This window comes from Aspergillus pseudoviridinutans (assembly GCF_018340605.1).
Source record: "Aspergillus pseudoviridinutans IFM 55266 DNA, scaffold_1, whole genome shotgun sequence".
Classification (NCBI taxonomy): Eukaryota; Fungi; Ascomycota; class Eurotiomycetes; order Eurotiales; family Aspergillaceae; genus Aspergillus; species Aspergillus pseudoviridinutans.
The window spans coordinates 1694392-1715151 of record NW_025091281.1 but is presented as its reverse complement, the minus strand read 5'-3'; the positions used below and the strand labels follow the sequence as shown (position 1 = coordinate 1715151).

Below are 20760 nucleotides of genomic sequence, written 5' to 3'. Positions count from 1 at the left end.
GACGTTGAATCAGACCCTAGAAACTAGTAAGACAGCCTCGTGGCAAGGCCCAAAACTTTCTTCCTTATGCTCCGTGCCTTCTTGTGTTATGTGTAACTATTCAAAACCAATCTGAGGATGCTCGAGATGCCGGATGATGGAATATTGTTTTCTGCTGCTCCCTCGAGCTCCTGTTTGTTCTCGTTTCTTCTCGTCCTGCTTCTCATGGTTTCCTCTGCTGGTGCGGATTGCGTCCCATCCCCGTTCAGCGTGCGGGTTGGCAATGTGTCTCTCCCCAACAATCAAGTCGCCCGCGGGCTCGACATCGCTGTAGGGGTACCTGCTCAGCCGTTTGCCTTCCTTCCGCAGTGGTAATTTGATCCATAACAGAATCGCACTCGTGAAATTACAATGCCTATGGCTAACATGTTCCAGGCCACTGAACAACACATTCGTCTACCCCACGGGCTGGAACTGCGGCACGGACTGGGCTGAAGCGGGCTGCATGACCTTCCGCGGAGGGTTGTTCGATAAATCAAAGTCCACTTCTGTGGGAGCGACCTCTACAGACTCTTATCCGACAGACAGTTCGCCATATCCCTATCTAGAAATATTTAGTGATACCCTAACCCTCACACCCAGCAGCATCAATGTGACCAAATTTCCTCTTGGAATGCCGAAGGCAGACTGGGGAGAGGAAGGATACCATCCGCAGGCGGCTATAGGACTGGGCCGCAACTCCACCTTGTTGAATGCTCTCGTCAGCACTGGCAAGATCGCCTCAAGATCCTGGGCCATGTTTTGGGGCCGTCAAGGAGCGACAGCAGACGCACAAATGGACGGCAACTTTGTGTTTGGTGGCTACGACCGCGCCAAGGCGTCTGGGACCAACTTCACCCAGGGCTTAGTCTATTCTAACCCGGCGTGCAGCACTGGCATGTTGGTAACCATCACAGACATTTCATTGAACTGGAAGAATGGTACGACCACAAGTCTCTATGATGGGAGCCAGTCGGCTGCCATGTCGGCATGCATCGTTCCGGATTACCCTGTCTTGATGACCATCCCTTATGAGCCATATTTCAAACGATTCACGGCCATCACGAACGACAGCATTATATCATTTGGCCGCTCGTTTGGCATCAATTATTATGGGATGCTGTATGCTTCGGGTAAAAGCCCGTGAGTTCACCAGGCTTTAAATTCGAGTGTGGATGAGGCGCATATGCTTATAAAGAAAATACAGATACTCTGGCGACCTGTCCATCACCCTTAGCTCAGGTTTGAAAGCGCGCATTACCAACGATCAGCTCGTCATTCCTAACCTCACAATCGACAAGACTTCTGGAGCGATCTTGGCCAACGCGTCCGCTCCCGAGCTTGTACTCAACTCCATGCAACAAGTAAACGCCGGCGATTTGCCTCAGCTAGGCCGTCAATTTCTCAGTAGTGCCTACGTCATGGTCAACCAAGACGCCGGCCAGTTCACCCTGTGGGCAGCCAAGCCCACAACCGAGGAGGATCTTGTCGCTGTCAATTCGGACAATCGCGTGTACAGTTCCTTTTGCGCGCCAGGAGTGTCCAATCTCGTCGGTGCCACCCAAACCACCGGCACCACGAGTCCCACTCAATCGGCCGCGTCTAATAGCAATACGGAACAGTCTCAAAGCACCGGACTATCCTCTGGGGCGATCGCTGGCATTGTAGTAGGGGGAGTGGCTGGTGCAGCCTTGGTCGTCGCTGGTGTATTCTTCGCAATCATTAAAAGAAGAAGAAGAAGACAGACGAAACCGTCACCCGAGATTGCGGAGGCCTTCAGCCCCCCAAAGGTGGTTGACCAGACACCGCGTGCCCCCCAGGAGCTCCCCGGACACTTGCCAAATGGAAGTACTGAGAGATGGGAGTTGGAATGAGCCCTTCCACGGCCGCCGGTAAACGAAAGTAAATATTGCATTGACTATACGACTCTTTCTGCATATAATCTCTTGTATAATAAGATACTGTTCTTATCCCTCTAATGTTTTGCTATTTGCCCAAAGTTAAAGTTATTAGCTGGTGTATCCGATGGCTCGCCAGGACCGAATGCAGCTGGTTGGGGCTTCTTACAGGTAAAGAACTTCCCAGTCTATCTGGATAGTCTAATTTTGATCCATCTCGAGCATATTAGTCTACTGTGCGAGAATGCTACATTTCCTCGGGGAAACAGTTGCAACAGGATAAAAGGCGAATGTTTTCGTGAACTTTTCCGAAAAACGCAACAGTCCGTTGCTTGCACTGTGTCATTAGACTGCTGGCTATTATTCCATGCCTGCTTTTATTTACGACGTGAATAATGGAACCTCCAGGGCCAAGTTCGATGTAGGTTGCCTTGGTCGTTTGTTATTTGGTCGATTGGATATACTGACGAGGCAGCCCATCCTGATGAGCTATGCTCAACCCTCCGCTGTGGCTGAACGGACAAAAATCTCGCGTTATATGGCAACCTGGGCAGATTCATTACTGAGAGAACTGTTCGCGCCGACGGGAACCTCATCTACAACCGCTAGCACTACAGAGACGAAACACGGTCATGGTACGCCTGTAGGGACTATAGTGGGCGGTGTCATCATCGGATTTGCACTCATCATTATTGTTATAGTAGTGATAATTATGAGACAGAAGAGGAGGAGTCCAAAGAATGCAACAGAAAAAGGGTGCTTGCAAACAATAGAGCTGCATGGGTACAGTTTACCTGATGAGCTTGATGGAAATCCAAGACGGAATGAGTTGTGTGGTAGTTCGAGATATGTCTTTGAGCTACATGGTAATTAATTGAATCTCCTCCTTCTAGTATTCATTGTTAGTTCTGCGGCAATAGACGCCTTGGAGAACCAAACGATAAAAGTTCCTAGACTTCATCTCGATTTATGGTGTCTTTGCGTGCAAAACGCGTAACAGCCGGTGTAGGTACCTCCCTTTGCCAAGGAACAGACGCGCCGAAGGAGCGCTCATCATTCACAACAATTTTCAAAGACTACTGTGCATTATCGAGGAGTGTGTAATTTTCATAGCTGACTTTTAGTTGATCCTGAGTCAGTGTCATGAGGAGAAGTATATCTTCAAGTTTGTTGGTGATCAGGTCATCTACTTTCTGCTTCCACTCTGCCTGCAGCGCGCCTGGGACATTACCACATTTCAGAGCCTTCACAGCTACAGGTAGTACAGGTGAGTATATACCCATCGATGATGTTGAAAAGCTCGAGCGATACCGTCCAGGAGGGTACCATCCGATAACCATCGGAGCATGACTGAATGATCGATACCGCATCGTCCATAAGCTTGGCTTCGGCTCATACTCCACCGTCTGGTTAGCAAGGGACCAAGAGGCTGAAAAATATGTTGCCATCAAGATCACAGTCGCAGCAGGTGGTCCAGCTGATTCCCAAGAAAGCAACATTCTCCGTCAACTAGGCGTCGCAGGATTGAGAGCGAAGCCGCACGCCGGGGCCGCATACATACCTCGCATACTAGATGAGTTCTCCATTTCCGGACCCAATGGGATCCATCGGTGTTGTCACCGCACCGGGGATGATGAGCCTTGCTGAAGCCAAAGATGCCTCGACTGCTCGACTCTTCCAGCTGCCTGTGGCCAGAACCATCGCGGCACAACTGGTCCAAGCCGTGGCGTTTCTGCACTCGCAGGGGGTTGTCCATGCGGGTAAGTAGCCCTCTAGTTCTTCATCTCCCTCACGCTAAATCTCGCAGATCTTCACGCTGGCAACGTCTTACTCCGTCTCCCCGAGAGCATGGATGCTCTCTCACCAGAGCAATTGTAGGAACAATGTGGACACCCTCATACAGAGCCTGTGGAACGTCTAGATCAGCGCCCGCTCCCCAATGGTGTCCCAAGCCATGCTGTCGTGCCCGTCTGGCTAGGGAAAGCGAGCGAGCATATTTCTCCATCAGAAGCTCAAATAGTCGTCACTGACTATGGAGAGTCCTTTACGCCGGCTACAACAAGGCGGGATTACTCTCATGCTCCAGCCCTTTTGGTCCCTACAGAAGTTCATTTCGAACCTCAAGAGCCGCTTTCGTTTCCCGCTGATATATGGACGCTTGCGTGCACTATCTGGGAAATTATAGGACAGCGGCCGCTGTTTGAGGGATTTAATCCGTCAGTCGACTGGGTCATCAGAGAACAGGTGGATGTGCTCGGCAAGCTGCCTCTGGAATGGTGGGCGAAATGGAATTCCCGGACAAGATGGTTCAACGAAGATGGAACACGACACAGCGGTGCCAATCCAAGAACCTGGGAGCAACGATACAGCGACTCGGTGCAGGAGCCAAGGCAGGAGGCCAAGATACAAGTGGTGGGAGAGGAGGAGAAAGCTGCCTTGCTGGCCATGTTGAGAGCTATGCTTGCGTTTCGGCCCGAGGAGAGGCCACCTGCGAAGGAGGTTATGGACTGTGAATGGATGCAAAGATGGGCTCTTCCTGAGCTTGCAAAGTGCAAATGAATAGATGGTAATATCCATGTATTTGTATATCTTATCCTCTTGTACAGTGATTTATTTGCTCAGAGGCGAGGCAGTCCTGAACCCTGACCTGCTACTGGGGGTTACGTGCCTATAAGATGAGTCATGATTTGTCTGGCAGGATACTCCGCGACCAAGTCCACCAGATCCAATGCTTGACGCCAACTGAACGAAGAATCTAGACAAGAAGGTTGTTTAAATTGATTCCTTTTTGATTCGGGCCCGCCCGGATTTCCGCAAACGTCTGGGGAGCGGGGTATTAAAGAGGGAAGAGACCGTGCTGTAAGTTGTAAGCCATCTTGACCTTTTATTCTATTCTGCAATCTTGATACATGAAAGCTGCACATACTATTACCATGGCCAGCATTGAGGAAAGAGTGAAGAAAATCATATCAGAACAACAGAATATAAATGAACAAGAGGCATTCACCAACCTATTTATCCAGCTCAATTTCTTAACTCCAACTGACGAGTTGACTTATAGATAAAGCCGGATTCCGCGTTTATAGATGATCTGGGCTGTGATTCCTTGAGTGTAGTTGAACTACAGTTCATAGCAGAAGAGGTATGTATATATAGCAAGTGCCCTTAGCAACATAAAGATTAATCAATACACAGGAGTTTGGGATTAAGATGCCAGATGTGCCTAGGGAGAGGATTGACCATGGTAAGACACGTACTGTCCAGAATGATCTGTACATGTTATAATCGGTCTTTGATAGTTCGTGATCTTGTTGATTACATCAATCAGCTACAAGAGTAGTTGATTAGAGATACATTTAAGAGGTATTACGCTGTAGATAATCCTGGAAATAAGCTTTGTTGATGCGGGGAGAATGATGTTGTGATGTCATTTGGACATCCTCCGCCATATAAACGATAATGATGCTCATAAATGCTGCCTTGACTCAACTATTAATATTATTCCACATGGCTAAGCAACACTCTGATATTCCTCATGCCCGATCCTCCAGATTACCCTCCAGCCCGCGCGCTGTTCAATTTCTCCCCACAATGGTTCCTCATTCCCCAAGGGACCGGCATCATCTCGGTCATCCTCCATCAACTGCACTACCAGTTCGGCGCATTGCGTATCCTAGCCAAGATCGTCTGGATCTACACAATTGTGCTTCTCGCCATCGCGCTCTTCCTCTACATCCTGCGTCTCATCCGCTACCCCAGGGAAGTCCGCTACGAACTGCGCCATAACCTCATCGAAACCTCCTGCCTCGCCAGCATCGCCATCACCTACACAACCATCATCCAGATGGTCGCGCTGCAATACGGCAGCACCCACGGTGTCGCAGTCGGCGTCTACGTCCTCTGGTGGATCGACGTCTTCCTTTCCACCCTCGCCATCATCGCCATCCCCTACGTCCAACTCAAACTCCAACCCAGCGGCCTCGAGCGCGTCCCCCCAGCCATTTTGCTCCCCTTAATCTCCGCCCTAACCTGCGCCGCAGGCGGCGGCGCAATCTGCACCTCCGCCGCGCTCAGCCCCCGTCTCCAAGTCCCCATCATCATCGTCGCATACCTCCTCGTCGGAGCGGGAATTGCCCTCGCACTCGGCTTCGACGCCGTCATCCTCTTCCAGCACTTTTCCGACCAGCAGCCCTCGACCCAAAAAGTGTGGCAGGATATGATACTCTGCGGGCCATTCGGGCAGGGCGGCTTCGCGCTGCAGATTCTGGGGAGTGCGGTGCAGAAGAGCTTCCCTGCGTATGCGCGGGGAACGCTGTTGACCGCGCAGGCGGCGGGTCCGATTGCTGCGGTGAGTCAGTTTGCAGGGTTGTTGTCGTGGGGATTTGCGACGTTTTGGTGGTGTTTTGCGATTATTAGTATTCTGCATACGTTGGCGGCCCAGCCGAGGGGCTTTAGGAGTACGACGTTTAGTTTGGGGGCTTGGTCGTTGGTTTTTCCTTGGGTAGGTCCTCCTTTCTTTTGCAAAGGACTGCTAAGAGATACTGACTGGATAGGGGGTTTATACGAACTGTGCGGTGCAGCTGGGGACTATTATGGATTCGCCTGCGTTTGACGTGTGGTCGACGGCGCTGCTGCTGATGCTCGTGATTATTGCGATTGTGAATACGCTGTTTACCATCAAGGGGATTATTTCTGGGAAGGTGCTGGGATTGGAGCATGGGTGGAGAAAGCAAGCATATCAAGAAGACAAGGAGGCTTGATGTATCTGTCTATATCATTGTATATATTGAATAGTCTATATCGACTTTGTCTATATTGAAGTATAGCCAAACCCAATGTGCCACCATTTGCGGGGTGAATTGCGAGATCATCTTGGCTTAATACATATACACAGACTCAACACCATCTCAAACTCAGTTCTACAGTATCATCAGTATCATCATCAAAATGACCAATATAGCAGACATCGAAGCCGCCAACGCGCAGTACGCCGCCTCCTTTACCAAGGGCCACCTCCCTATCCCTCCAAAACGGTACGTACCCTACTCCTCCCCAACTGCTATCAAACTTACAAACCTAGCAAACTGGCCATCGTCACCTGCATGGACGCCCGCATCGGTACCCCTCTCTTCTCTCGTTCTTGTCGTATTTACTACTAACGGGGTAGACGTCTTCTCCGCCCTCGGCCTCACCGAAGGCGACGCACACATCATCCGCAACGCAGGCGGACGAGCCAGCGAAGCCCTCCGCAGTCTGATAATTTCGCAGCGGTTGCTGGGGACGGAGGAGGTGGTTATCATTCATCATGTATTCCTCCGTCCCTTTCCATTCCTTCTTTCCGTGACTACTGTTACTGACGACGATAGACGGATTGCGGGATGCTCACGTTCAGCGACGAGGATATCAGAGCGAAGATTAAGGAGGAGCTTGGTGAGGATGCTTCTGACATTGAATTCCTGCCGTTCAAGGATCTGGAGGAGAGTGTGAGGGAGGATGTGAGGTTCTTGCGGGGGAGTAGGCTTGTGCAGGGGGTTGTGAACGGGTATGTGTATGAGGTGGAGAGGGGGAGGTTGGTTCGATTGGAGGTTGATTGATATGCATGTATGAGGGATTTAGGATGGCCAGTGATTATCAGTTTGAAGGATTGGTGACGTGGCTGTCAATCAATCAGAACCTTTCCACTACATATCTATCTATCTATCTGCCTAGCCCTGTCTATATCTACACCTACCTACAGATAAACCCCCGACATTAAGCCAGACTCTTCTCCACCTTCCTCCCGCCCACCCGGCGGAAATACACCCTCTTGGCAAACTTCCACAGTTCCACCCCCAGGAAGAACAGCACCGCCTCCACAAACACAATCCCCCATTCCCACGAGATCCCCGTATGCTTAAACACTACATGATTCAAAACAGGAATATACAGGATCGGAAACGTAGTCACGAACCCCGCAACAATCGACCAGAACAGGAACTGGTTCCGCCAGATATCATACATCCACTGTGTAAGGTATTTCTTCGACCCGGGCTGCATGCGGAAGAACGACCGCCGCATGTCGACCATCTCCCACGCCAGGAACAGCGCGAACCATGTCAGACACACAAAGGTGGTTGCACGCGCGCGGAAGACTAGGTCGCACTCTGCCGAGTACTCGCGGTTACAGCCGCGGGCGAGATCGCCGTCGCCGAAGCCCCAGACTACCAGTGAGAAGGACGCAAGGCACAGCGCGGCGGTCCACACGCCGTAGACCAGAATGTCCACAATGACTTCCCAGGTGAAGATACCCTGTTTCGTCTGCGGGGGGCGGTCCATAATGTCCGGAGCGGCGATCTCCATGCCCAGCCCCATATCCGGCATGCCTGAGGTGATCATGATGATCCAGAGGATCTCGACGGGGGCGAGCGGGAAGACGGACTGGCCGTCGAGGTCCTTGAAGGCCAGTCCGATGAGGAGCGTGCATGCCTGCGCGATGTTCTCAGAGAGCAAATGCAGGACGAATTTCTGGATGTTGTCGAAGATGCGCCGGCCTTCTTCGATGGCGTTGAGGATCGATGCGAAGTTGTCGTCTGTCAGGATAATGTCCGACGCGTCCTTGGCTACGTCTGAGCCTGCCTGGCCCATCGCGATGCCGACGTCCGCGTGCTTCAGCGAGGGAGAGTCATTTACTCCGTCGCCTGTCATCGCGGCGAACTTGCCCCGGCGGTGCAGCGCGTCGATCATCCGCACTTTGGTCTGCGGCGCACACCGCGCAATCACCAGCGGGAGGGTCGGCAGCGCATCCACCTCGCTGTCGCTGAGCTTGTCAAACTGCCCCGCCGTCATGACCATCGCGTCGGCCACGTCCGCAGCCACGCTGCCCAGATCCGCAGGGAGGATCCCCACCTGCTGCGCGATGGCCTTGGCCGTGCCTGGGTGGTCGCCCGTGACCATGTGCACGGCGATGCCGGCGTGGGTGCAGGCGCGGATGGCGCCAGCGGTTTCAGGGCGGGGCGGATCATACAGCCCGATCAAGCCGAGGAAGCACAGATCCCGCTCGATCTCGTCGCGCTGCAGGTCTGCGCCTTCGAGCAGGCGGTTTGCTTCCGTGTAGGGTTTGTGGGCTAGCGCCAGCACGCGTAGTCCGAGCTTCGCCAGCTCCTCCATGTTCTGCAGGATGGTGGCGCGGTGGTCATCGGTTAGTTCAGTCGGGGTAGAGGCGCCCTCCCAGATGACGGTTGTGCAGGCGTCGAGGATGCGCTCGACGGCGCCCTTGGTGAACACCATGCTGCGTTCGGTCTGGCCGTCGAACCGGGTGAAGATGACGGACATCTTCTTGACGGTCGAGTCGAAGGGGAACTCGGCCTTTTGGTGCCAGACTGGACTCTCGCCCTTGGTCCACCGGTCGCGGTTCCAGTTGAACCGCGCGGCGAAGACTTGGATGGCGATCTCGGTGGGCKCGCCGCGCGCGTGCCACTCGCCTTCGTCGGAGCGGTAGACGTGCGACAGGTTGGCCATGGCGGCGACGTTGAGGAATTCCTCGAGACGGGGGTCACTGCTCGCCGTCTCTTCCAGGTCAACGATCGCAGAACCCTCCTTCTCCTCGTCTAAGCGCACCGGTGGCACGGGGGTGAAAGTGACACCCCCAACAGTCGGGTTGAACGGCTCGTTGTTGGTGCCAACAGAGTACGTGCCCTTGGCCGGGATCCACGCCTTCTTGACCACCATCTTGCCCTGCGTCAGTGTACCCGTCTTATCAGAGCAAATATCTGTCACAGCGCCCAAGGCCTCAAGAGAATCAAGCTTGCGGACGATGACATGCCGCTCGACCATGCGTTTGGTGCCGACAGCCATGGTGATGGTCAACACGACGACCAGACACGCGGGGATCATACTCAGCCCTGTGCCGACCGCATACAGGATCACCTCATTGCTACTGGCGAACTTGTTTGATGCCATCACAATAATGGCAAACAGCACCGCAACCCCAAACAGCAGGATCGCCAGCTTGGACAGCTTGCGCTGCAGCGGCGTCCCGACATTAACGCCCAGGAACCGGCCGACCGCGTCCGTCCCCGTCAGCGTCCACGCCTGCACATACCACCGCTTCTTGGTCTCGCCGTTGGGGCCTCTCTTGACAGGTCGGCGGCGGCTGTCGCCCGCGCGCAGGGCCGCAGCAATCGAGCCAATCTCCGTGGCCATGCCAGTTGCAATGACGACGCCACGGGCCCGGCCGCGCGTGACGGTGCTGGAGCTGTAGGCCACGTTGAGCCGATCGCCGGGGCCGGTGTCTTCTTTGAAGGTGGCGTCGCAGTCTTTCTGCACGGGGAGGGATTCACCGGTAAGGAGTGCTTCATCTGTCTCGAAGTTGACTGCTTCTACCAGTCTGTCTTTGTCAGCTCACCAATTCTAAGAGAGACAAGGCGGGGGTGCGGACGAGGGCATACCGAATATCAGCCGGAACGGTATCACCCGTGCGCAACTCGACCATATCCCCCGGGACGATCTCCGCACTGGGGACCGAAAAGGTCTGTCCACCACGGGAGACCGTGCCGGTGGGCGAGCTAAGCGAATGCAACGACTCCATGGTCTTCTCGGCAGCATACTCCTGGAAGAATCCAACAACAATATTAAGAACGATGACGGCGCAGATGACGCCGCCTTCGATCCACGACTGGATGCCAAAGCTGACCGCCATGGCCAGGATGAGGACCTAGAATTGGATCAGACAAGTTCGTTTGCAAGCCAAAAGCAAAGTGGGTCCCTTAACTAGCATCATTGCGTTGGCCACCTGCCGGACAAGGATCTTGACCACCGACACACCCTCACCTTCGTCGAGTTTATTGGGTCCGTATATCTGCAGCCGATGAGCCGCCTCGTCGGGGGTGAGACCCTCATCAAGTCTGGTGGAAAGTTCTTTGAGGACGACCTCATAGGGAAGGGTGTGAGCTGGTTGGGAGAGGGGGGCCTGGCCGGAGCCGGAGCCGGAGCCGGGAATATCGCCTTTCTCCATGTTTACTCGACTCAACTCCACTGGGATTCAATGGAGAGAACAAACTAAGTGAAAACAGAGGGAACAGCCTCTTTATAACCCCTCCGGAGGAAAACTAGGACCCCACCACGGCGAAAACTCATCACCGCGGCCCCCTTGGCGCCGAGAATCGGGCATTGGCATGGCATGCGCAAACCGCTTGGCAACGTCATACACTGCCTGCATCGTCGTATCTCACAAACTCTCCACGAGGCTATTCCCCACAGACTGCGCCCAAACGCGAGACACGTGCGCCGGGGGCCAATCAGGGGATGTTGCCAAGAGGATTCCTCCGGTTGCCAAGAAGGCGGAACCAGCGGGCGAATCTGTAGTCGCCCTTGTCAGCGAATGGGACACCATCCTGAGTCACTGAGTTGGACTGCGTGTATGCATCCTTACGCGACGATCATATGTAGATAATCAGAGCAAAATTCGTATTCATATTCATATCATATCATCATCCATCATCATAACGCCATAGCCCATAGGTATTAATCAATCAATTTCCATCCATCCATCTATCAAAGCAATCAAATCATATAGGTTGATACGTATTCATCCCCTCGAACTCGCCTCCTCAAGGGTATCTACTCTATTAGTACCAGCATAGCATTCTAGACTCTAGAGAAAACGGAAAGAACATACATCGACTCTCCACATCCTTGCCCATCCCCGCAGAGGAAACAAGACTCTCGCGATGAAAAATCCCCAGATTCCTCATGCGCACCGACCGCATATACATCTCCTGGGCATGCGAGGGCTGGAAGCGGTGCTCTTCGGCGGGGTACATTTGGCGGGTGAGCGCGGCGCCCAGCGACACGGCAGCTAGGCTGGCGACGATGACGATGACGATGATGGCGGGGGTGGTTAGGCCCATTTTTGCCTTGGTCTAGTGGCCTAGTCGCCTAGTAGTAAATTAAGGTGTGTGCCGACTATGACTGGCAGATATTCACAATCACACATAGATTGAGTAGATTGATATGATATTGGTATAACTGGTAACTGATACTACATGATAATGATAGATGAAGAAAGATGGAAGAGGGGATGGAAATTTCTTTTTGTTTCCTTCTACCAGAACATCCTTGTCTTCGGAAGTGACAGGAAGAGCGAGATACTATTTATGGTGTCTCATGTCTATGGTCTTGTTGTCTCGGCCCAATTACTGTCCACTAAGACTTATGGTGAAGCAGAGTATTCCATTGCTATTGGCTGGTTGTTGAGAGTGGGTCAAACCTACCATGATCAGCCAATGAAGATTCTGGAGAGGTATCTCATTGGTCGATTATTTCATATGTCCAACCTTTAGGTACGTATGCTTGTTTATGCAGATTTACTGCTCACAACTTATGCTATTAACATAGGAGGAGCAATGGCAGTAGGCTACTATAATCTTAACTGGTCTTCTCTCAGAAAAAGGAGTGCGCAGCATGACTGGCTTTTAATACAGAGGTAGCTATACCATATTAAAGACGAGATGAAACTCAGATTACAGTTTACACACAAAGAATTTTCCTTACAAGTCAATTGATCAAATGTCAATGGCGGAGTGAATGACTTATGCATTGATAGATATAGACAGACTAGGACACTGGAAAGAGCACATGAAAAATAGGCCGCCGTTTCCATGCTTACTCTCCAACACGTTACCTGAAAAATGTTGCCCACCGAGATCTCTGTGGCTCCGGCAAGACTCGCATACACCAGGCCGACAGTCCACCCTCAAAGGCAAAGCCTTCCGTCTCCCACTTCTCCGACAGCTTATCCTTCCATTCTTCAATCCATATCGTCTGCCTCTTGCCATCAGAATTCTCAAGCATCATCATCCCCTCAGGCACACGTTCGGAGGGCCGAAGCGGAGACCCGGTATAATAAAACTCGTGTCGGGGGTCACAGATGCCCGGGGGATGGGACGCACCAGACTGGGATATCGATGACTGGATATCCTGGTAGCAGCATTGGCACAGCATCATGAATGGGCAAGAACGACACAAGTACCAGTGGCATATCGAGTTCATCTCATACTTGCAGTTCGAACACTCGGCGAGATAGGCGATTCTGTACGCGATCTGGCGTTCAGAGACCTCATCATCCGGTCCTTGTGTCTCGTCATCGGCAAGATGCGCTTGGTTCAAAGATTCGGCAACGCCATCTTCCACACTGTTCGCGCCGTTATTGTAAGACACTCCAACGGCTTCTGATGGGGGATTGTCTTTCTTCCCTCCCTGCAAATAGTCCCTGTACCAGGACTTAATCAAATACAATGCCCCATTCAGATCTTCATCGCTGTTCGCAGCCGCCAGAAATGTCAGAAAGAGACTCTTGAAGGCGTTAACATCGTTGGAAGGATCATCGTCCGACAACAGTTCGATACTTTTCTTCACACGTCCGCGGAGAGCTATTCGGGCGTTTGCGAGATCACCATGGTCCCGCAGCCAACTCGAGATGACCAAACAAATATCACTAAACTCCGCCTTTTCATCCAATCCCAGAGGGGACTCGTCGCAGAATGGAATCTCTGGATGGTACAGACACACGGCCGCTAAGCGACACCGTGAGCGTATCCCAACCAATCTCATACCCAAGTCGTCAGGGTAGTCGGCAACCTTGTACCAAGCTTGGATTCCTGCGCTGATCCGGTTGTTTTCAAACATCAGTGACGCGAATAAGTATTTCGCCGTCTCCAGGTTCATGGTTATTTCCCCTCCAGAGGCCTCGAGTCTGGCAGCAGCCGAGGCAACAAGATCAATAAGCTTCCCGTCGGCCCACATCCGCGCATAGTGAAGCACTCTATAGATTAGACGGGGCATCCAAGTCAGTACTGAAGTGAGGAACTCGACGAAACCTTCTTTTTCGGTCCATTCGAACTCTTGAGGATGTGAAACGGCAAAATCGAGCACATCGTGAACACGGTGTGTCTGGCGCAGCTCCAGAAAGATCGAAAAGAACGAACACAGAGTATACCTGTCTCGGTAATCCTCCTTTGGTCCTATGAATACTTCCCAGGCGTCATTTGCCGCGGCAACAGCTTTGTCGTCCAGTTTCGCAAGGTGCTCCATTTCCGCATGGTTCAGCAGTTTTCGCACAGGATCCTGCCGGCCACGGTCCCAGGAGGCGTCATGCAGCGACTCGGCAAGATGAGAATGCTCTAATGCCTCGTTGTACCTTCCGACTTTGGTACATGCGCGAGCCATGTCTCTGTGGATCACGGATAGCGCTTGTTTGCTCAGGATAGGGTTCCTGTGATCTTCATCAAGAGAGATCTGGAATTCGTCGAGGGCTGCCTCCCAGTTATAATGGAGGAGGAGCGCCTGAGCAACTCGAGCACGCCAGACGGGCGTCTTCTCGAGACGCTGCATCTCGGCTGTGCACACGATCTCGTCAGGCTCCAACCTTGTGTATAATACCCCTGCTAACGTCCCTTCGGAGGTTAGCAATTGGGTGCCTGCCATTTGAGCGTACATAAATAGCATGCTGGGGAGAATTTCCGATAATCCATCATCCTCTTCGATATCTTTGGGAACCAGCCAAAGTCGGGAGAAAGACTCCGCCAAACGGGAGAAAAGGACCGTAAAAGGACAGGCATCGCTTGCCACCGTCGAAGATCGAGCACAATCCTGCAGGAGCTGTTTCGTATCTGGGGATAGCCAATTCAGTACCAATTCCGCCCTCTGGTTCGCCGTATCACGATCTTGAGCATCCCACCAGTAATGGGCAATCTCTGTTGCGTGAGACGACATATAATTGAAGTATGTGTCAAAGTGGATCGGGCGGCCTTGTTCAATGAGCCAGTGCTGAGGGTCGAATACCGGATCCTCTGTGAAGAGACCCGCGAGTAGAGTGGCTATTTCTTCTCTTCGATTTGCTGCTTTTTCTGGATCTGCACGCGACAGATGCAGTGTCAGGAATTTCTGAGCGTATCTCTTGACCCAGAATAGCGACCTTTCTGATGTGGGTGTATGTCTTCTTTGAAAGGCATAGAGTAAGACAAATAGAAACAACGCCTCAGCTCGCTTGGGATCGACCTGGACGGGTCCAGCCTCCACTGATGTGTTGAAGAATTCATAAAACGAACTATGCCGCAGAGTTACAATGACCGAATCCTTACCTTCTTCTTCTTCATCCTCTGCGGGCCGCAGCGAAAACAGGGATGAGTATACCGTGCGAAGATCATCCTCAAGATTCAGGACCTCCTCTTCAAGGATGACCTCCAAGATAAGGTCGAGTTGCTCCACCGTCAGCGGCTTCTGAGCCATTGTCACAAATGAGAGAAGGATGTTGAGCTGATGAATCTGCGTCGTTGCTTCCCCGGTTGATCCTTCCTCATCGGACAACTCGGCCGACATCGCATCTGACACCGACAACTCTCTAGCCAAACGCTGCAGTTCTGCATGCAGCATAGCGCTGATTCCTCGGGGCATCGTCCGGACCACCTTTCGAATCTGCTCCTTGGTCCGGCAGCGCAGAACAGACTTGATGACAAGGTTGGCCCATTCCCAGAGGCCTTCCGCTTGCCCACATATATCCCGGACGATCTCGTCTAGGAAGTCTGAAAAGCCGCGGAACAACTTAGTCTTCTGCAGCTTCTGAGAGACGTATCCGTGAAGGTCGTCCTTGTTCTGGTTATTCGTGATTTCGATCTCCGGAATCCACCCAAGGGAGTGTTCGTCGAGAATGCCGCGAACGGAATCCCTGCCCAGAAGTACGACTCGGATTGGCGCAGGAGAGCTTATCTGGTCCTCTGTCGCGTACGCGCTTTCAAGCAGACTGAAAAGGATTTCTTGTTCCTCTGGATCGGCCTCGTCAATACCGTCAATGATAAAGCACGTTCCGTCGCCCGGTGGAGACTCGACGAAGAAGTCAAGCAAGAGTTTCCTCCAGACAATGTAGCTGTTGGCTGGGTCTTCTTTCAGACAGAAATCTTCTGCATGCGCCGCAAATCTCGATCGCTGGACGACCACCTGCCATGCCAGGGTTCGCAGCGCTTTGTTAAAGGAGCGGAGATCCAAATCGTTGTTCTTGAAGAAGAAAGAGGCGACGATGGGCGCAGATGGAGCGGATGCGTCTGCCATCGCGAGATCGCTGATGATCTTCGACGCCAGGTAGGACTTGCCCACACCAGGACCGCCGTGAATCCAGAGGAGAGGCTCGGGTCCCTGCCACCAGGACCGGATCCTGTCTTCAATCCAGCTACCCGATCCAGGTATCCGATTCTCGTTGATCGCAGAGAAGACGCGACCGGATGCAGAGACGGGATCTAGTGCCTTCTTCACTCTGTCTAGTCTCTCACGGTTATTTCTGTTGTCGTCTCGTTCGAGTAATTCTGCTGTATTTCTGAGCGTCTGATGAGTGAGATCGAGCCCATGAGCGGAGACCATCTTGTGTTCCTGGCTCGTCAATTCCTCCAGCTCGCCCAGGAGCGAACTAATCGACGTATCCTCAACCAGGACATTCTTTGTCCATTTCGTAAGTCTTGCTCTCAACGATCCCCGACTTATCAATTTCTGCGACGCTGCGCAGACACGAAGGAAATTGACCAAAACTTTGACAATGATGGTCTTCATCCCTTCACTGAGAGGAACCCCCTTGTACGAGTCCAGCCGGAGAGCAAAATGGCCGAGTTTGTGAAACAAGTCCGTAAGCATGTCGAACGATTCACTGACCCTGCGAGCACCTCGAATCAGAAGCATCATGGCGCCCATGATGGAAGACGCTGGAGGAAAAGCTGCCGAGGCTGCACCCGCAAGTAGATCGCCCCAGTTCTCAAAGGGCGCCAGGACCATCTGCATGGCATGCAAGAGCGGTCGTCTTTTCATCCGAAAGTCCTCAAAATGGTCTTTCTCTGCATCGAGCTGACGGGACAGATCCTCAGGACCGTGGATCTTGGGGAAATCGCCATCGGTAATTGCGACCCCGGTTTCTTTAGCATAGTCATCACAAGCAGAATGCCAGAGTGCGGACAGTCTGTCATCCAAAGGGTCACTTGTCGTTGGAGCCATGTTGGTTAGGCGGGCAGTCGTGATGGGCAGTGAGTTGTATGCTCATGTTCTGACAGCGTCTGACATGATGCCCCTCATTTCATGCAGTAAGCTTCCTTTTCAGGATTAGCTCGTGCACAAGTGCCATAACAGCTTATAACAGCTTCAATATTGCCATTTCCGGTCATATGTCTGCCTATCTATCTATATGAAATGCATCTCCTATACCACTGCATATTCCAGGACAGTAGTGTAAGGTCCATGCAGAGCTGTGCTCTTTTGCGGTTTGATAGTAACACACAACCCCATCCCTATATGCTACACAGTAGCATTGAACGATAATGATTGATCTAGGCTTCAAGCTTCACTTCCTCCGGGTAAAAGTCAAATGCAACGGCCCCATGTACAGCACAAAGTTGTCCTGCGCCTGCTGCAAGAATGCCTGCCCATCCTCCCCCGGGGCAAATCCCACATCGAAGGTCGTGATCAGATTGGTGATTGTAGTGCGCAGATTCAGCAACGCCAGTGGTCGGCCGATACAGTTATACGGACCTATCGCCGTCAGTACTCAGTATCTCAGAATCACAGGTGGATATGTACCCAGGGTAAACGGCGTAAAGGCCGACCGATCCTTGATCAGATGCGGGTACTTGTACCATCTCTCAGGGATAAACTCGTCCGGCCGCGCATAGCATAGCTCAGCTGCGCGTTACAATCAGCATCCCCTGACATATTCCACCGCAGACGTAGTCTTACATCTTCCCATCGCATACTGCGGACAATACACCGTCATCTCCCCGGGGATATGCACCCCCTCCACCCAAATTCCCTCCGCGGGCGTCTTCCGCCACAAAGCCCCGGGAACAGCCGGATACATCCTCAGCGCCTCATTAATCACCCCGTTGAGATGCTCCAAAAGCGCAATCTCAGCCCCGCGCACCTCCCCCGTGCCATCAACAAACGGCGCAACCTCCTCCCGCAGTCTGCGCATCTCCTCCGGATGCCGGGCGAGCTCGTAGAGAGTCGCACAAAGCGTCACGGCAGTGGTATCGCTGCCCGCCACGACGATCAGCCGCGCGTCGCCGTCCAGCATCAGTTTCTCAGCTGGGGTCGGCTCCCGCCCTTTCAGCGGGGCGAGCAGCGAGGCGCTGATGTCCGGGATCTGCACGTCCATGCGCATGCGCGACTGCAATCTCTCGCTGCAGAAGGTTAGGAAGCGCCACCAGTCCCGGGCAATTCCAGGGATTCGGAGCAGGATGAGGTGCAGCCACGGGGGGAAGAACAGGCCGACTTGGTTCATTGATGCGTTTAGGAGGGTGATGGCTGGGTGTTCGTGGCTGGTGGTGAGGCAGTCGAACCCGCGGCCGAAGGAGAGGTCGCCCATGACATCAAAGCTGTATAGGTAGATCCATTTGCGTACGTCGACGGTTTGTAACGTGGTTAGCTGGGCGATGAGCTGCTGCTGGTAGGTCTTGATGCGTTGCTCATAGCCACGGACCATCTTGTCGCTGAAGGCGGGACTCCAGGTCCTGCGGCGGGCGTTGTGCTCTTTGATGTCGCGGCAGTGTTGCAGAGGGCGAGAAGGGTAGGCTAGGTCGTACCAGGAGGATTTTGTGCAGGGGGATTGGGAGCCATAGATGGCTGGGACGGCGGACGGGTAGATGATGGAGAGGTCTGAGGGGCCGGTGCGTACGATTGGGCCATATTGGTTGTGTAAGGCCTGGAGGGTGAGATGTGCTTTGCGATTTGGGGAGATGAACCAGAGACTTGATACGCGGGCGAGGAGGGGGCCGGGGAAGGAGTGCAGGGGATGGCGGAGGAGACGGTATACTAGAATGCTGGTATAAATGCTGGCAAGGTAGACCAGGATATAGCTGTAGTGGAAAAATACGTTGGCGACGGTGGTGGAAACGACAAAGAGGGCGAGATAGATATGGCTGTAGAGGTGATGCTCGCCGCGTCGAAAGTAAAGGACATGGCTGAGGACGCCGGCAGTAGCGATGAAAAAGTACGGAGCCATTGTCTGCTGGAATCTGGGAGTGGGCAGGAATCGCTATTTATAACCAGCGCAGCTGACGATGACATTCCGATTCAGACAGAGTGTGTTACAACGACTACACTTGCATATTGCTGACAGTGCTTCGATATTTCATTGGGATTGGCCCGTTGTGCTTCCGTTTATGCAAGGGTGATTGAATTGTGTAACTCAGCGCGCTATATGTACAACTGTCCGTACATAATGCCACATCACAGAGCAGCAATGATGGCATTATACGCCGCCTTGGGCTGGTAGTTGCTATTGAACAACAGCGGAGACGAGCCGGAGCGCCACGAGTCCTTATCCGAGACACCCCAGACGGTGATTCCCACACACTTCGAGACACCCAAGCATGCATTGACAACCTGTATTTATTAGCTGTGATTACCCTGCACCTAATGAGCAAGAGACATACGTTGACGTAATCCTGGGAGCTAGCGCCTGCGATATCCAGCTCAGTAATAGCGACCTCGGAGACGCCGGAGGAGGCAAGGGCAGTCAATGCTGTGCACGGGGTCAGCGTTACGTAGACAAACCAGGAGGGGAGACTTATCCTTTGACGCTAGAGGAGGCACCAGCACCAAGGTGGGTTTGAGAGCCTTTCAAGAAGAGTCAGTATACATCATCGCAGCAGGTGATATTCAGCTCACCAATTCCGTCAATAGGAATGCCCGCAGCCAACCACTTCTTGACATGATTCACCATCCCCTGCGTTTTGGCATAGCTAGCCGAGTCGAGGCTTTGATGGTCAGATACAACTCACGTCCAGCCAAAACGAATGCTTACTTGTAATCGTTGATGTACAGCTTCGCAGAGGGATCCACAGAGCGCGCCGTCTGGAAGGCGATCCGCACAAAGTCCTCGCCCAGCACGCGGGAGAAAACGCTGTCGCGGAGGGTGCCGTCCTCGTTGAAGATCTCGTTGACGACGTCCTTGGACATATTAGCTAAGCTGGCTTCATGTTCGATAGCTGGCAACTTACCCAGGCGTAGATCTGGCCCTTGTACCGGGTCATGACGGTGGTGATGTGGTTCTTCAGCACCGAGGTCAGGGTGTTCTTGTCGGTGATAGACTGCACCCAGGACGGGAGTTGCGAGTGCCAGACTAGACTGTCAGCTTATCCTGTATCCTTGAGATGTTGTATGTTGGGGCATACCCAAAGTGTGTCCGCGGACCTTTTTGCCATTCTGTTTGGCATAGTTGACCTATTCGAACTTAGTATGTGCTCGACAGAGATGAGCAAATTGCATACCAAGAAATCAGCACCGGCAAAGTTAAAGTTTCCTCGGGATGCTAAGCAGAGATATGTCAATACGTTATGTCAACCAGCAATGACAGCTACCTACGCTCAGTAGCATCCCACTTCATGCTATTCTCGGGCGTCAACTGGCCAAAGTCCTTGCGCACAACGGCCTCATTCTGCGAGGTCTGAAGCAGGTGTTGGTCGCTGCAGGTGCCAAAGTACTTTTTGCCATGGGATGTAAAGGCCTGGTTGATGCTGGTTTCTCGGCGTTCGATCGCGGCCGCCGAGACCAGGGACACAAAGAGAATGCTGCTGAGGAGCTTGCTGAGGACGACCATTTTGAATTCGATTGAACTGGCTCAGATTCTTGGATGTTTGAGTTGTGGTGTTGCTGAGAGGGAAGCCTTCTGACAGCCGTATTTATAGTTGAGACTGCTGTCAGAATTACAGATACTCCACCGGATTCAGGGTCTGTCGTTTAGCCTATTTTCAGTTTCATCCTTCAGTCCTATCAATCTATCTGAGGAAATGCTGCGGAATGTTGTCACTCTGCGACTGGGCTTGTTTCAGCCAAG

The 20760-nt window shown here is 52.7% G+C and overlaps 9 protein-coding genes across 9 annotated transcripts; 4 read left to right on the top strand and 5 right to left on the bottom strand.

The window, feature by feature from the left end:
- Positions 1 to 126: 126 nt before the first annotated feature.
- On the top strand, positions 127 to 1892 carry ap3 (putative aspartic-type endopeptidase; the record flags this gene model as incomplete). The annotated part of the gene is made up of 3 exons (XM_043296918.1): positions 127 to 350; positions 415 to 1161; positions 1226 to 1892. The coding sequence occupies 3 exons, from the start codon at positions 127 to 129 to the stop codon at positions 1890 to 1892; spliced, it is 1638 nt and encodes a 545-aa protein (XP_043152853.1).
- Positions 1893 to 3513: 1621 nt separating this feature from the next.
- Positions 3514 to 4475, top strand: Asppvi_000608 (uncharacterized protein; the record flags this gene model as incomplete). The annotated part of the gene is made up of 2 exons (XM_043296917.1): positions 3514 to 3676; positions 3820 to 4475. 2 exons carry the CDS (start codon positions 3514 to 3516, stop codon positions 4473 to 4475), a joined length of 819 nt encoding a protein of 272 aa, XP_043152852.1.
- A 976-nt stretch (positions 4476 to 5451) lies between these two features.
- Asppvi_000607 (putative malic acid transport protein) lies at positions 5452 to 6676 on the top strand (the record flags this gene model as incomplete). The annotated part of the gene is made up of 2 exons (XM_043296916.1): positions 5452 to 6417; positions 6470 to 6676. 2 exons carry the CDS (start codon positions 5452 to 5454, stop codon positions 6674 to 6676), a joined length of 1173 nt encoding a protein of 390 aa, XP_043152851.1.
- Positions 6677 to 6863: 187 nt separating this feature from the next.
- Asppvi_000606 (beta-class carbonic anhydrase) lies at positions 6864 to 7510 on the top strand (the record flags this gene model as incomplete). Its single annotated transcript, XM_043296915.1, has 4 exons — positions 6864 to 6949; positions 6997 to 7034; positions 7084 to 7223; positions 7283 to 7510. The coding sequence occupies 4 exons, from the start codon at positions 6864 to 6866 to the stop codon at positions 7508 to 7510; spliced, it is 492 nt and encodes a 163-aa protein (XP_043152850.1).
- A 157-nt stretch (positions 7511 to 7667) lies between these two features.
- Asppvi_000605 (cation-translocating P-type ATPase) lies at positions 7668 to 10908 on the bottom strand (the record flags this gene model as incomplete). Its single annotated transcript, XM_043296914.1, has 3 exons — positions 7668 to 10281; positions 10343 to 10608; positions 10666 to 10908. The coding sequence occupies 3 exons, from the start codon at positions 10906 to 10908 to the stop codon at positions 7668 to 7670; spliced, it is 3123 nt and encodes a 1040-aa protein (XP_043152849.1).
- Positions 10909 to 11481: 573 nt separating this feature from the next.
- Positions 11482 to 11803, bottom strand: Asppvi_000604 (uncharacterized protein; the record flags this gene model as incomplete). Its single annotated transcript, XM_043296913.1, has 2 exons — positions 11482 to 11513; positions 11572 to 11803. The coding sequence occupies 2 exons, from the start codon at positions 11801 to 11803 to the stop codon at positions 11482 to 11484; spliced, it is 264 nt and encodes an 87-aa protein (XP_043152848.1).
- Positions 11804 to 12572: 769 nt separating this feature from the next.
- Positions 12573 to 16925, bottom strand: Asppvi_000603 (NACHT domain protein; the record flags this gene model as incomplete). Its single annotated transcript, XM_043296912.1, has 1 exon — positions 12573 to 16925. One exon carries the CDS (start codon positions 16923 to 16925, stop codon positions 12573 to 12575), a length of 4353 nt encoding a protein of 1450 aa, XP_043152847.1.
- A 343-nt stretch (positions 16926 to 17268) lies between these two features.
- On the bottom strand, positions 17269 to 18924 carry Asppvi_000602 (cytochrome P450; the record flags this gene model as incomplete). The annotated part of the gene is made up of 3 exons (XM_043296911.1): positions 17269 to 17456; positions 17505 to 17606; positions 17661 to 18924. 3 exons carry the CDS (start codon positions 18922 to 18924, stop codon positions 17269 to 17271), a joined length of 1554 nt encoding a protein of 517 aa, XP_043152846.1.
- A 227-nt stretch (positions 18925 to 19151) lies between these two features.
- Positions 19152 to 20523, bottom strand: Asppvi_000601 (endo-1,4-beta-xylanase; the record flags this gene model as incomplete). The annotated part of the gene is made up of 9 exons (XM_043296910.1): positions 19152 to 19307; positions 19358 to 19446; positions 19524 to 19541; positions 19593 to 19681; positions 19729 to 19874; positions 19925 to 20046; positions 20099 to 20147; positions 20195 to 20235; positions 20289 to 20523. The coding sequence occupies 9 exons, from the start codon at positions 20521 to 20523 to the stop codon at positions 19152 to 19154; spliced, it is 945 nt and encodes a 314-aa protein (XP_043152845.1).
- Between the last annotated feature and the right edge of the window lie 237 nt (positions 20524 to 20760).